Below are 15,059 nucleotides of genomic sequence, written 5' to 3'. Positions count from 1 at the left end.
ACCCGGCCGCTAACTCCGCGTACTCTAGCGCGGGTGGAGCCTGGGCCTCGGAGACCCGGAGGGCCGCGCGCGCGGTGTCCCCGCCTCCCAGGCGGACTCGGGGCGGGGAGGTGGGGACCCCTCCCCTTCGCCCATCCCCTCGGGGCCGGCCGCCCGGGCTCCTGAAAGGCCGGCCGGGGGAAGGGAGGGGAGAGAAGAGGAGGGCGGAGGGACAGACCGGCGGCGGCGGGGCGCGGGCATGGCGGCGCGGGCGGCGGTCGCGGGGCCCCGGTGAGCCGGGCCGGGGCGCACGGACCGGGCTGCGCCGAGGCGGGCCCTGAGCCGTCGAGGGGGCCTGGCGAACACGACCGGGCCACTTTTCCTCTCGCAGTTGCGATTGTGTTCGGGGGGCGGCGCCGGGGCCGACGTTTCGGGGCGAGTTTTTTCTCGCGGGGCCGGCGAGAGAGCGGCGCGCACCGAGGGGGAGGGAGGGGGAGCATGCCCGGCTGGAGCCGGGCCTCCGGGCGCGCCCCGGCCGCCGTCCCCACCTCCGCCTCCTCCTTCTCCTCCTCCGTCTCCTCCTCCTCCTCCTCTTCCAGTCCCGCCGCCGCCGCCGCAGCCAACATGGCTGCGCTCCTGAGCCCGGGAGGCGGCCGCTGCTGAGCGCCGCTAGCCGCCCGGGTCCCCAGCCCGCCCAGGCCCCGGCCCATGGCCCCCGCGGCCTCGCGGCTCCCGGCGCGCTAGGGCGACCGCCAGCGCTCGCCACCCCGAGGCGCCCGGGTCCCGTCGCCGCCCGCCCGCTTGCCCGCCTGCGCGCGCGCGCCCGCCGGCCTCGGGGAGCCCGGAGCCGTCCGGCCGGGCGGGGCGGGGCGGCCGCCACCATGGAGCCCCAGCGCCGGGAGCTGCTCGCCCAGTGTCAGCAGAGCCTGGCCCAGGCCATGACGGAGGTGGAGGCCGTGCTCGGGCTGCTCGAGGCCGCGGGAGCGCTGAGCCCCGGCGAGCGGCGGCAGCTGGACGAGGAGGCGGGAGGCGCCAAGGCGGAGCTGCTTCTCAAGCTGCTGCTGGCCAAGGAGCGGGACCACTTCCACGACCTGCGGGCGGCGCTGGAGAAGACGCAGCCTCACCTGCTGCCCATCCTCTACCTGAACGGCGTCGTCGGGCCGCCGCAGCCCGCCGAGGGCGCCGGTGAGTGTCAGACCCCTCTGCCCGGCCCCTCGCATCCGCCTTCCGCAACTCCTCTCTCCGGTTCTCCGAGAGGGGAGGTCGCGAGGGCCATTCATCTACCTGGCGCTGGCCGCGGGGAAAATTGGCTTTCCTTCAGCCCGCCGGGGGAGGGGCTGATGCGTGGACCCCCTCCCCCCCGCCGCCCCCCGCTTCCCACCTCCTCCAATCCCGCCCTTGCTGTGAACAATGCCGGGCACTGTAGGCCTTCATTCTCCAGGTGCCGCGGCACGCAGCGGGGTCCACTAGCGACCGCCGGGTCCAGCCTGCGGGGCGACCTCGGAGGTATGTCTAGTCAGTCCCTTTTCTAAGACTCTTCATCCATCAGTCCTTTGAGAACCTCTGCTAGCCTTTAATCAATGTTAAGGTCTAAAAGAATAAAACCCAGGCCAGGGCTGGTACTCCTGAATTTTGGTCCCTGGCACCCGGTTTCAGGACCACTCGTGCCTTCTCACTTTCTGATTTTCTTAGCTCCCTCTGCTCTGAGCTCAAGTCTGTTTTGCTCGGCGAGACTTGTGGTTGATTATGCACGATGCCTGCTAGGTTTCTTTGGAAACTGTGGGCCGGGAAAAGTTGGGGGGAGTTGCATTGCACCATGGGAAAATCTTAGTAGTAGCTGCTGGGGCTCAGTTCCTTCCCTGAGGGTGCGCCAGCTGTTTGAGGAGGGAAGGCTGGTGGCTGGTACCCTTGGATGGTGGGTGATGAATCCTTGAGTATTCCTGTGTATGTGTGTTGGGGGGAGTATTACTGGGAGTTGGTGACAACTGGTAGGCTTGGCGTGGCCTGTTTGGGGACTGTGGAAAGCCAGGCTTTTAGACAGGGAAGCTGAAGAAGAAAGCATAGCTCTGAGGAAGGAAGAGCCAGCAATTGTTGGGCACCTACTGTTGTGACAGGCACTCTGCTTTGTCACGTTTCGTTGTTACCACTCTGTGAGCTACGATTCCTACTTTGCCAGAGAGAAAACTCCAGCTTGGAGTGGTTAAGTCGCTCAAAGTATTGGGCACCAGGAGTTTCCAATTATGACCCATTGTTTTATTTAACCCCTTTGGAGCCAGGAAGCAGCAAGTGCCACCTTTTCGATGTCTTGTGTTTGTTTTAAAAGTGAATGGAGAGGGCTGACAAACTGCCTGTAACAACTTGTAGGCCACAGGCTGATGAGACCCGTTCATTTGGCTGTTAAAAGCCTGACTTATTAAGGAGATGATTTTATAAGCTGTTCCTGATAACAACTCCGTTGGATATTGGCCATCCCAACCGACTTTTTGTAGTGAAGGCAGCTGACATACAGAGACTGAACTGCTGGCTACACAGCAGATCGTTTCATTGGTGGCCCTTCAGTTTCCACTGTGGGTTTCTGACTCGAGCATTTTTGTCTCTCAAATCTGCATTGTCCCCCAATTACGATCATTTATGCTGGTCAACCTAGTCCTCCCCTGGGATGATGGTTTGGAAGATGTTAAGAAGAGCTGTTGGATGTGGCTCTGAGGATAATAAGGTCAGAGGATAATCTCTTTGGGCTAACTTTTTCTTCTTTTTTTTTTTTTTAATTAATTTTTTTATTGGAGTGCAATGTTGTAGTATTTTCTGCTGTTAGTTTCTCACTTTTACTAAGTGAGTCAGCTAAAGGTATATCCTATATCCCCTCTTTTGTAGATTTCCTTCCCATTTAGATCACCACAAAGCATTGTGTAGAATTCCCTGTGTTACACAGTAGGTTCTCCAGTTATTTACCTATTTTATACATAGTATCTTTTTAATTGCCTTGCTGTCTGCCTAGCTGTCTGTGTTTGAAGGAAGAAATTGATCAAGGAAGCTGGCGGAAGTTAGAATGCAGACTCAAGTTCTGGGTGGGATGTGTTTGAATCAGGGCTAGCTTTAATCTCTGGAATAGATGAATTGTCATTAATTAGGTCCCTCTCTTTTCCATGCCTGGTGGATATGGTGGGGCCTCTCCGAGCTGAAGTTCTGGAAGCTGGTCTGACTTCTAAGGAAAGCATGAAATAAGGTTTGGATTTTATTCTCAAGGGCAGCTTTTCAGACCCTAGTTTTAACACAGTGTAGAGCTGTGTAGCTTTTCCAAGGAAAGTTGTTCATTTTGGTTTGGTTGTTGTTCGCTAAGTCGTGTCCAACTCTTGCGACCCCATGGACTGTTACCCACCAGGCTCCTCTGTCCATGGGATTTCCCGGGCAAGAATATTGGAGTGGGTTGCCATTTCCTTCTCCAGGTGATCTTCCCGACTCAGGGATCAAACTTGGGACTCCTGCATTGCAGGTGGTCTCTTTACTGACTGAGCCACAAGGGAAGCCCAATTTTAGTTAATACTTTAGAAAACAATAGGATGGCATTTGACCTGGTAAGATGCCATGTAGAGCTTTTGGGGATGAGGGATGACGTGGTGCGACATAAATCGCAGAGCCTTGGGATCTTTGTAAAGGATGAATTACTGTGAAGTGATTTTCCAGCATATTTTCTTGCAGCCAGGGAGCCCCTCTTATGGTACAAAGCTCATTGCCTAAAAGGACTGCTCAGGTTGAAGGGATAGAGGCACCAGTTTCATCCCTGAGGAGCCAAAGCCAGGGAGGTTCAGCCCTGTGTCCTGGTCTTTGCTCTCCCAGCAGGTTCCACCTTGCACACAGGTGCACAGCTCTGCCTCTCGGTCAGCTTTAGTGCAGGGCTCTTGTGGGAGCTCCAGGGAGGAAGCTGTTGGCTTCCCAAGGACCCACAGCCTCAAGGGGAGGCGCCCTTGTCACTGTTTCTCCATCCAAGGTGCTGCCATCACCCAGTTAAGGGCTCCCTTGGTGGATTCCACATCCCATGTGGACCCCTGGTCTGGAATGCCCATCCCCTGGCTAGCACTCGTGTGCTGTGGGACTTTGTTGTGCTGCGGGGAAATGATGTCTGACGGCTCCCCACTTGGGGTCTGGAACTGGGGGAAACTGGTCTAGGTGGCATTGGGCAGGTAAGCAAATCAAACTCATCTATTCTGCTCATGCTCAATTAGAGATAGCCCGGACATTTATAGTCTACCACGCTTAGGCCTGGAGTTTGAAGGTGACTAAGAAACCACAGTGTGGCTTTATTCTGGGGGCAAGGGGGACTTCTGTACCAGAATTGACAGTACATTGCTATTGAGCATTTTCTATCTTACAGCATACTTTAATATTTCACTCAATTCCGTGGCACCCAGTGGCGTGAGTGTTGCCTTTTCTGCAGACGCAGGGTTCCGGGCCTGTCTGTGAGATCTGAGGACAGACTGGAAGTCACAGGGTAGAAGGGAGCTGGTGTCAGGCTAAGTGTAGCGCTCCAGCTTCCATGTCCTTGGTGGTTTTTCCTGTTACCTGGGTAGGCCCTCGCATTACAGCTTCAAGCCATTTCCTGCATTGGGAGCTCTGTGGAGTTTTGTAGCTTTCCCTTGTCCCATTACATGAATGTTTAAGAAGGGAATAGGTACCTTTGTCCCTGCTGGTGGTAGAGAGAGGAGAGAGCTGTTCTCTTCTGACTGGCTCAGGTCTCTAGTTTTTTCCGCAATTGTACCAGGATCAGGTTTGTTTACTTGGAACCCATGAGGTCCTTTGTTTTTTCTCTTTGATTCATTTGCCGACATCTGGGTTTTCTCTCTTGAAGCTCCTCAACCGCCTGGCCCTGGGCCTCGGGGTCCTCGTCTGTGAGTTGGGGCTGCATGGCCTGCCTCAACTACTGGGAGGCAAAATGTGATTGAGGAGGATCGAAGTGTCCGGTCCTGTGTTTGGTGCAGACAGGGCCAGGGTGCATAGGATGTAATTCCAGCCTGCCGCTCACTGCCTAGGTAGGGGAATGGGACACTGAGAAGAGTGACATTATGAGACAGATTAACTGAGCGATAGAAATACCACAGGGCTCCATGGTAACGAATCTGCCTGCCAGTGCAAGAGATGCAGGTTTGATCCCTGGGCCAGAAAGATCCCCTGGGGTAGGAAGTGGCAACCCGCTCCAGGATTCTTTACTGGAAGATTCCATAGACAGAGGATCCTGGTGGGCTCCACTCTGTGGGGTTGCAATGAGTCAGACACAACTGAGCACGCACATCATCATCATCATAACTCTGTCTACCACATGCTTTCCACACATGCTCTCATCCGCCTCTGGTGGCTCTAGTTACCATCTACACGTGGAGGGCTCCCCAGACTTTTCCCAGCATGCCTCTCAAGTGGTGCAAAAGCTGCAGAACATGGTGACTGCTGGCTGCCCTCCCTCCCGCGTGTCCTGAGCCGAATGTCTCCTCTCGTGCCCTCTGTGCCTCCTCTTTAGTTTCCTGGTGAGCAGACTGCCTTGGCTTCACTAGAATTAAGAGGATGGAGACAGTAGTGTTTTCTGAAGAAGCCGAGGAAGGCTTCGAGGAGGGGTTGTGGCTTGAGCACGGTGTTGAAGGGGTTCTTTGAGCGTGCAGAGGGGAAGGAGGAAGTTTTGGGTAGGAGAAACAAGAGCAGAGACCATGAGAGGAGCAGTATGTTTTCAGGTCATAGAAATTAGACCAGCCTGAGTGAGCAGGGCTTTGGCATTGGCTCTAGATGGGTGGGGATGAAGGACCATGATGGCTAGGCGGAGCGAGGGGTTTATATACTACTTGGAGTTGAGGCTTTGTACACTTGTCAGAAATTAAAGCTGAAGGAGTTTTCTAAAAAGAAATAACCCTGTCAGGCGTTTCTAGTAGGAGGAGTGCCACTTGGCTGCTGATTGTCAGGTGTGGATTATCTATTATTCATTAGAGGTTATCTGGACCTTTTATTGGCAGGCAGATTCCTCACCGTTGAGCCACCAGGGAAGCCCTCATTTGGTTATTTTAATTGTCTTAAGAGGAAGTGGTAGAAGAACTTGAAAGTAATGATTGAAATGAGACTTCTAACAGAAAGGCAGTTATTATTTATCCCTCTATGTATTAGATCAGGCATCTATGATCGCAGGCAACAGAAACTTAGCTCAAACTGTATTAGACAGGAAAGAGGGATTGATTGTATAATATTCCAAAACCTTGGAATGGATTGGGGTTGGGTGATTGATCCTGAATGCCGTGGGCTTTTTCTGTTAATGTCATCCTGGAACATGACCTCAGGCCCCTCTTGGCTTCATCTTCACAGCCTCTGACCAGAGAATAAAGGGAGCTGAATCCACTAAACCAGGCAGAAAAATCTCATGGAAGGATTCTGATTGGCTTAACTATGGTCACATGTCCGTGTGAGATCCAGTCTCTGTGGCTAGGGCTAGAGGATTGGCCCAACCAGTAGGGTAGCCTGATGGGATGCTGTGATTGGCAGCTTGTACCAGTACCATGTGGTTCTTTAGAGTGGGAAGAAGCAGTTCTCAAAAGAGAGTAGAAAGGATGTTGTGCAGGTAAAGCATCAGGTGAATGTCTACTACATGTGGTCTCATCTTCATATGATGATGCAGTTTGGTGTGGGGTGGTGGGAGAGGTTGTCAGATTTTACTAGGTTTTAGACTTGAAGCTTTTTAAAATATATATACATTTCTTTATTTTAATTGGAGGCTAATTACTTTACAATATTGTAGTGGTTTTGCCATACATTGACGTGAATCCGCCACGGGTATACACATGTTCCCCATCCTGAACACCCCCTCCCACCTCCCTCCCCATCCCTTTGGGTCATCCCAGTGCACCAGCCCCGAGCACCCTGTCTCATGCATCGAACCTGGACTGGTGATTCTTTTCACATATGATAATATGCATGTTTCAATGCCATTCTCCCAAATCATCCCACCCTCACCCTCTCCCACAGAGTCCAAAGACTGTTCTATACATCTGTGTCTCTTTTGCTGTCTCGCATACAGGGTTATCATTACTATCTTTCTAAATTCCATATATATGTGTTAGTATACTGTATTGGTGTTTTTCTTTCTGGCTTACTTCACTCTGTATGATAGGCTCCAGTTTCATCCACCCCATTAGAACTGATTCAAATGCATTAATGGCTGAGTAATATTCCATTGTGTATATGTACCACAGCTTTTGACTTGAAGCTTTTTCATTCTCCTCTTTCACTTTCATCAAGAGGCTTTTCAGTTCCTCTTCACTTTCTGCCATAAGGGTGGTGTCATCTGCATATCTGAGGTTATTGATATTTCTCCCAGCAATGCTGATTCCAGCGTGTGCTTCATCCAGCCTGGGATTTCACATGGTGTACTCTGCGTATAAGTTAAATAAAGCAGGGTGACAATATACAACCTTGACGGACTCCTTTTCCAATGTGAAACCGGTCTGTTGTGTTCCGTGTCGGGTTCTAACTGTTGCTTCTTGAGCTGCATGCAGATTTCTCAGAAGGCAGGTAAGATGGTCTGGTATTCCCATCTCTTGAAGAATTTTCCACAGTTTGTCGTGATCCATACAGTCAAAGGCTTTGGCGTAGTCAATGAAGCAGAAGTAGATGTTTTTCTGGAATTCTCTTGCTTTTTTTTGATGATCCACTGGATGTTGGCAATTTAATCTCTGGTTCCTCTGCCTTTTCTGAATCCAGCTTGAACATCTGGAAGTTCTCGGTTCACATACTGTTGAAGCCTCACTTGGAGAATTTTGAGCATTACTTTGCTAGCGTGTGAGATAAGTGCAATTGTGTGGTAGTTTGAACATTCTTTGGCATTGCCTTTCTTTGGTATTGGGATGAAAACTGACCTTTTCCAGTCCTGTGGCCACTGCTGAGTTTTCCAAATTTGCTGGCATATTGAGTGCAGCACTTTCACAGCATCATCTTTTAGGATTTGAAATAGGTCAACTGGACTTTAAGACTTTAAGCAAGACAGTTAGCCTTACTGAACTCATCTCCCTCTCTGTTGTTGTTCAGTTACTCAGTTGTAGCTGATTCTGTGACCCCATAGGCTGCAGCACGCTAGGCTTCATTGTCCTTTGCCATCTCCCAGAGTTTGCTGAAATTCATGTCCACTGAGTTGGTGATGCCATGCAACCATCTCGTCCTTTGTCATCCCCTTCTCCTCCTGCCTTCAATCTTTTCCAGCATCAGGGTCTTTTCCAAGGAGTCAGTTCTTTGCATCAGGTGGCCAAGTATTGGAGTTTCAGCTTTAGCATCAGTCCTTCCAATGAATATTCAGGATTGATTTCCTTTAGTATTTACTGGCTTGATCTCCTCCCTCTCTACAGAATATTTAAAACAATAACTACTTCATTGTGCTATTTGACAATCCATGGTAGGAAAAAAGGAGCAGAGGGATTGGGGGCAAGAGGAGAAGGGGACGACAGAGGATGAGATGGCTGGATGGCATCACTGACTCGATGGACGTGAGTCTTAGTGAACTTCGGAAGTTGGTGATGGACAGGGAGGCCTGGCATGCTGTGATTAATGGGGTTGCAAAGAGTCGGACACGACTGAGCGACTGATTTGATCTGATCTGATCTGTTTAGTGTGGTGGACAATGAAGCCTGGAACCAGCCTTAGAACCAGAAGTTTGGGATTCTCCTGATTTATCTGAGGGTTATGTGAGAACTCCTTATAAACTATGCTAAACGGATGTCAGGGTTGCTTTTACTGTGGCTGTGGATCACGAAGAGTAGAATGTAACCTCCGTGAGCCAAATTTGCTATTGTATTCCCAATGCCTAGAACAGAGCCTGGCCCAGAATGGGCATTCAGTAAATTTCTGTTGCATGAATAACTATTCAGCTGGTGTGACGAATGAGTGGCGTGTCCCTGTGGAGTCCAGATCCTCTTCAGAAATAGGTGCAGATTCCTAGGTGGTGACTTCACGGTGACAGAAGGCTGTGAGAGTGCAGGAAGGCTAGGGTGAGTTCCAGATGCACACACGGACATCCCATTCCCCAGGGTGTCTGTGATGGAAGCAGATGGTGTGACTTTGGTGTCGGAAGTCCCCAAGTCACCCCTCAGGTACCAGCAATGTGGGACTGGCTGCCAGAAGTCCTGTGGAGCAACCCTAGTACCTGTTGCAGGACTGGAGCGCCCTTCCCTCTCTGCGCTTAGAATTTGAGTGTCAACTTGGTGTCCTCAAAAGAGTTTTGGATGGGAATCTGTTCCTAACTGCAACATCTTGACCTTTGATGAGCCTCTTAACTATCCAGGGCTTGTTTTTTTTCCAGTGAAAAGCTAGATGAGGTAAAGCTGGAAGAAGTTCAGGACTGCCTCAGTCCTCTAGGGCAGCAGTCCCCAACCTTTCTGGCACCAGGGACTGATTTCATGGAAGACAGATTTTCCACGGGATGGGGGTGGGGGATGGTTTTGGGATGATTCAAGGGGATTACATTTGTTGTGCTATAGTTTCTAATCTAATGCCACCGCTGATCTGACAGGAGGTCCCGGTCCACCGCCCGGAGGCTGGGGACCCCTGCTGTAGGGTTCTCAGTACTTGCAAGGTGGCATTAGGTCCAGGGAAGCTGGGTGATGGGGTTGGGTTAGACTTCTGAGACTTCTTCTGGCTATGTACCATGCTCACTGTTTTTGGATTTAGCGTTAGTGCTGAGTGATTTTTGTACTCTGGCTTTCTATTTCCTGAAAAACTAAGCAGTGTAGAAGTATTTTGTCTTTGTTGTTTTGGTCCACCTCAGTCCAACCACCGGAGAAGGCAATGGCACCCACTCCCGTACTCTTGCCTGGAAAATCCCATGGACAGAGGAACCTGGTAAGCTGCAGTCCATGGGGTTGCTAAGTCGGACACGACTGAGCGACTTTACTTTCACTTTTTGCTTTCATGCACTGGAGAAGGAAATGGCAACCCACTCCAGTGTTCTTGCCTGGAGAATCCCAGGGACAGAAGAGCCTGGTGGGCTGCCGTCTACGGGGTCGCACAGAGTCACACACAACTGAAGTGACTTAGTAGCAGAGGCAGCATTCCAACCACCATCATGAGGGGGCTCTTTATTTCCTATATCTTGGGAAGATGTGAGCCACACAAATAGTGGGCACAGAGCAAGAAGGCTGAACTGCCTGTAGTCCTGTGCAGTAGGGAGGCTGAACATGTTCAGAAAATAATTTTAAATGGGATTGAGAAAAAAAGAAAAGAAAAATGGGATTGAGTTGGGGAGATATTGTTTGTTTGTTTGTTTTCCCCCCACCTGTTTCCCTGGTATCTCTGAATTGTGTGTGTCTATTGATGTGTTTGAGACAGAGTTCCATGAAAGTGCTACAGAAATATTTTAAATTAAACAGATACTTTGAGTGTTCCATGTTTGCCATCCAATTCTGAACCCTTGGTGGGTAATTGTGGGGTGACTGTTGACCTTGATGTTTCATTTCACACTAAGGGTCATAATCCATTTGCTTTGTACTTTTTTTTAATACTGTGGTAAAATACACATAGCATAACATTTACCATTTGAAATATTTTTTTGCTGTTTTTTGCATTATGGCGAAATATCTGTAACATGTAAATAATTATCTTGTTCACTATTAAGTGTCCATTTCAGTGCTGTTAAGTACATTCTCATTGTGCAACCATCCGCACCATCCATCTCTAGAACGTTTTTCATCTTACGAAACTGAAACTCTATCAATTAAACAATAACTCTCCATTCTCCCCTCCCCCCAGCCTCTACAACCACCATTCTATTATACTTTCTGTCTCTGAATTTAACTGTTCTGGTATCTCATATAAATGGAATCGTAGAGTATTCATCATTTTGTGACTGGCTTGTTTTCACTTAGCATCATGTCTTCATGGGTCATCCATGTCAGAATTTCCATTTTATTTTTAAATTTTTAAAGAACACATAATATAAAATTTACCATCTTAACCATTTTAAATGTGCAGTTCAGAAGTGCTAAGTATATTCTCATTGTTGAGTAAGAGATTTCTGGAACTTTGACATCTTGCGAAACTAAAACTCTGTGTCCATTAAACAATAACTCCTCCTTCCTCCCTCCTCCACCTCTGGGAATCGCCGTTCCACTTGGTTTCTGTGAATTTGATTCCTTTAGCTAGCTTGTGTAAGTGGAGTCATACACTGTTTGTCTTTCTGTGACTGGCTTATTTCACTTAGGGTAATATCCTCAACGTTCACCCATGTTGTAACATGTGACAGAATTTCCTTCCTTTTTAAAGACTGAATAATATTCCATTTCATGTATATACCACATTTATCTATTCATCTGCCAATGGACTCTTGGGTTCCTTTCGCCTCTTGTGAATAAAACTGCTGTGAACATTGGTGCACAAATACCTCTTTGAGGCCCTACTTTCAGTTCGTTTGGTTATATATCCAGGAGTGGAATTATGGTTGATGTGATAATTCTGTGTTAATTCTTTAAGGAATTTCCATACTGTTTGAGTTTTAATTAAAGGAATTCCTACTGTCTACAGCACCTTGACTCAGGGGTGAGTGTCCTGCCTGGAGTCCCAGTTTATGTTTTATTATTTTCTAAAAATTGTGTAAATTTTTCCCCCCAGACTCATTTTGGAAAGTCTCGAGACATTCCTTTTGGACTTTAAATATTTTAATAGTCATCTGTGACTCTTTTGAGGACAGGAGTTGTTGACCATAGAATCCCAGCAGCGCTCATATCTGGCCAGGAGATGTTCACACATTTCCTTCAAGTTTGCAATACTAATATCTCCATCCCCAGAGGCCTAGAAGTATGTTAGTTATTTCTGCTTTGTAGACGCTTGCTCTTTATCCCATTCAGGGTTAGTTTGGTTACATAGACTTGAATCCAGGGTAACTGGCTGTTAAGATTTTTCTTTAGAAGAACCTAGATCAGCATTTCCCACAAAAACATCTTCTAAACAGTAGTTTGGTGGGATGTCAGTGGTGTTATTTGTAAAAGGGGTCCTGTGGTTAAGTACATTTGAGCAGTGTTGTTTTGAGAAGGTCACGCAGGCTCCTTTACTGGGGCCTTTCAAGCTACCAGTAAGCCCGCCTTGGAACTTCACTGGAGTGGGTTCACTGTGCAGTGTTTCCCAAACTGATTTGACCACAAAGCCCTTTTCCATTGAGCATCTTGCAACGTGAGTGTTCTGAGAAGTGCACTCTTGGGAAACTTGAGCATTAGTGCAGGGAGTTGGAGCATCAGTGTATACCATCGTTTTTTGAATTTTCTCACAACTCTTTCATTCAAGAAACAAAAAAACCTTAAATTCTGATACCAGCTGAAATGGGCATATGATTATTTGATTTTTTTTTTTTTTTTTTGCTACGTTGCTGATTCTGACATGTAGTGGATTCCGGGACCAGTAGATTTTTAGGGAAGAGTGTGTGATCTTGCCTAAGTAAGAAGTATGACCTCTCTGGTCCTTCATTTCCCTAGTGTAGCTCAATAGGAATGGTCTCGTTCATGATGATTATTGTTTGAGATGGTTAAACCTATTGTTGTCTTCTCTAAAACTAGACTTTGGTCCATAGTTGGGGTTTCTGGGGGGCACCTTGGAAGGATTTGTAGAGACCTGTCCTGGTGGTTTGGTGACTGTAGGTTCAGGATTGGTTAACTGTTGTGTGAATCTTTCTGAGCCCTGGGGAGTTGTTGGGCTGGAGATTTGGAAGGTGACCCGGAGAATGATGTTACTTCTAAAAAGATGGGTGATACAGCTGAATGACGCAGGTGGCCTGAGCGTCACTGATGGGTTTGGAGCCCAGGAGTAAGGCCACAAAGAGCTGAGAGTCATGAGCCCACACTTGGGGAACCTCCACAAGTTTAAATCTTGGGTCTTCCATCTCAGGCTATGTGATTTTAACAAATCGCTTAACCTCTTTGGGTTTTCTTTTTCCTTATCTGTCAAAGGACTAACATTCTCCTCGTAGGGCTTTGGTGAGGATCTAGGAGATTTATGTGAAGTGAGGGCAAGCTGTTGCTGCTGCTTCTGCTCCTGCTCTAGGAGGTACCTGCCCTCCAGTGGAGAGCCAATCCCCTACCTGTCCTTGGAATCAGGAAGTGTCACAGGGTACAGAGAGATGCTCAAGGGAGGGTGGAGCGTGTGCCATGGGTCTGGAAGTTCACGTTCCTGCGGCTGCTCAGAACACGCCTTCACAGTGCTCTGGTCCTGGGGTCTGCAGTTAAGGAGGGCATTGCCATGAGCTGTGAGGAGTTCAGCTCCAAAAGGACCCAGGGAAGAGTTATTTTAAAGGAAAGGTGACTTAGAGGGGCCTGGATGCCTGTTTTCAGATGGACATGGACAGGTGATGAGACCTGATTCTTTCTGACCCCAGAGAGCTAACTGGTTGAAGATACTGGGAGACAGAATTGAATCCAATATAAGGAAGGACCTTTCTCTCTCCCTCCTATCTTCATTTGAAACTATATATTATAAAATACTCAAACATGTGCAGAGATTACAAACTCCCAGCTCCCAAACTTTTGTTTTCTATAATATTTTCAGATAAATCCCAGCCATCATATTACTTGCTCCATAAATGCTTCAGGAAGTGTCTCTAAGAAATAAAATCATAAAAAGAAAAAAGTTTTTTACAGCTGACTGTATTAACAATTTAATGTCTTCTCATATCCAACTGATATTCAGTTTTCCTTAATGGGCTTCCCTGGTGGCTCAGATGGTAAAGAATCCGCCTTCAACGTGGGAGACCTGGGTTTGATCCCTGAGTTGGGAAGATCCCCTGGAGAAGGGAACAGTTATCTACTCTAGCATTCTGGCCTGGAGTATTCCATAGACAGAGGCTCTGGTGGGCTACAGTCCATGAAGTTGCAAAGAGTCAGACACAACTGAGTGACTTTCACACTTTCCTTATTGCAGGAATGCCTTTTTATAGATGGTTTGTTTAAATCCGGATTTTAAAAAGGTCCACACATTAATAAGGTTGCCTGGGACCCTTCCCTGGGCTTTTTGTTTAGGGAAGAGCTTGTTTTCATGGTCTGTGCCATCCAGCCATGGAGTGGACTGTGGAAGGTGGTGACATTCCTTCCCTGAGAGTCCACGTAGATGCTGGATGAGCGTGGGGTGGTTATGTTAAGGAGTGGATTGTGGAATCTGGTCACAAACCCATGTAGCCCCAGGTTCCTCACGGGACTGTTACAGACAATTAATAGGAAATAACATGTGAAATGTAACTGTTGTTTATGAATTAAATTATTTTACTTTTTTAGCTGTGGGGTTTTTTTCACTAACTGGACTCTTAGGTGAGTAAGCCAGATATATAAGCTAGACAGGGGCTACGGAGGCTTGGCGCTCGCCCCTTTTCCTTGTGGACTCCCTGAGGTGCCTCCGTAGGGTTCTTTGAGTTCTCAGGATTCCCTGGAACTGAGTTTGGAAACGACTGTGCCTGGATGCTTTTATTGTAAGATGCTCTCTATGATGAGGGAGGTGAAGAGCCACCCAGAGTCTCACCTTCCTTTACCTGAACTGAGCTGGGTAGTGAGTGACAGCTAGATGCAGAGGCTGTTTTTGCACCAGATACTCTTGCCTTCGCCTGTTTCCTCTGTTTACCTGTGTAGGTTTTCTTTGGGGATGAACCATGCTCTCAAAAATGACAAATGACCAGCTACTTAAAAAAAATATTCTCTGCTACCCAAGGCAGTGATGGGGAAGGAGCAGAGTGAAACCTCATCAGATGGGGTCAGGTGGAAAGTGGTTACCTTTTTTGAAAAATTACTTTTTTAAAAATACCATCACTGACTGGCCCTACCCCTACATGGCCTAAGAGAACGGTTAGTTGCTGATGGATAAATAAGCTTCTTCTGACCTGTAGCCTGCAGGTGGGGTTCCTGGAGCCGCCTGTGTGGAAAGCCAGCAGAGATAATCACTTGTGACTCTGAGCTGTGGCCTTGGTGGCTGTCTCAAGCCAGGGGGGGTTTTCTCTGCCCACAGTGTTTTTCTGGGTGTGGCCTATCTCTTTCCTGGGTGGCTGTCCGGCTTCTTTCTGGGTCAATTTCAGGTTATTTGTCTGGATGGTAACTAACTCC

General features: G+C 48.4%; 1 protein-coding gene across 8 annotated transcripts in view; it reads left to right on the top strand.

Annotated features, from left to right (window-relative positions):
- Positions 1-209: 209 nt before the first annotated feature.
- Positions 210-15,059, top strand: part of DLG5 (discs large MAGUK scaffold protein 5) — a 123,945-nt gene continuing 109,095 nt past the window's right edge. For 6 of the 8 annotated variants that reach the window (XM_010820601.4, XM_010820600.4, XM_024986714.2 and 3 more), the window contains exon 1: positions 210-1,164. In XM_010820601.4, coding sequence (XP_010818903.1) covers positions 861-1,164 — 304 coding nt within the window. In that variant the 5' untranslated portion in view covers positions 210-860. Of the gene's footprint in view, positions 1,165-1,304; positions 1,486-15,059 lie in introns of those variants that run through there. The other 2 variants (NM_001206088.1, XM_024986712.2) reach the window with 2 other exon arrangements.

Source organism: Bos taurus, chromosome 28 (genome assembly GCF_002263795.3).
Source record: "Bos taurus isolate L1 Dominette 01449 registration number 42190680 breed Hereford chromosome 28, ARS-UCD2.0, whole genome shotgun sequence".
In the NCBI taxonomy this organism is placed as follows: Eukaryota; Metazoa; Chordata; class Mammalia; order Artiodactyla; family Bovidae; genus Bos; species Bos taurus.
Note: the sequence above shows the minus strand (reverse complement) of the source record. Positions and strands in the feature narration are given on the sequence as shown.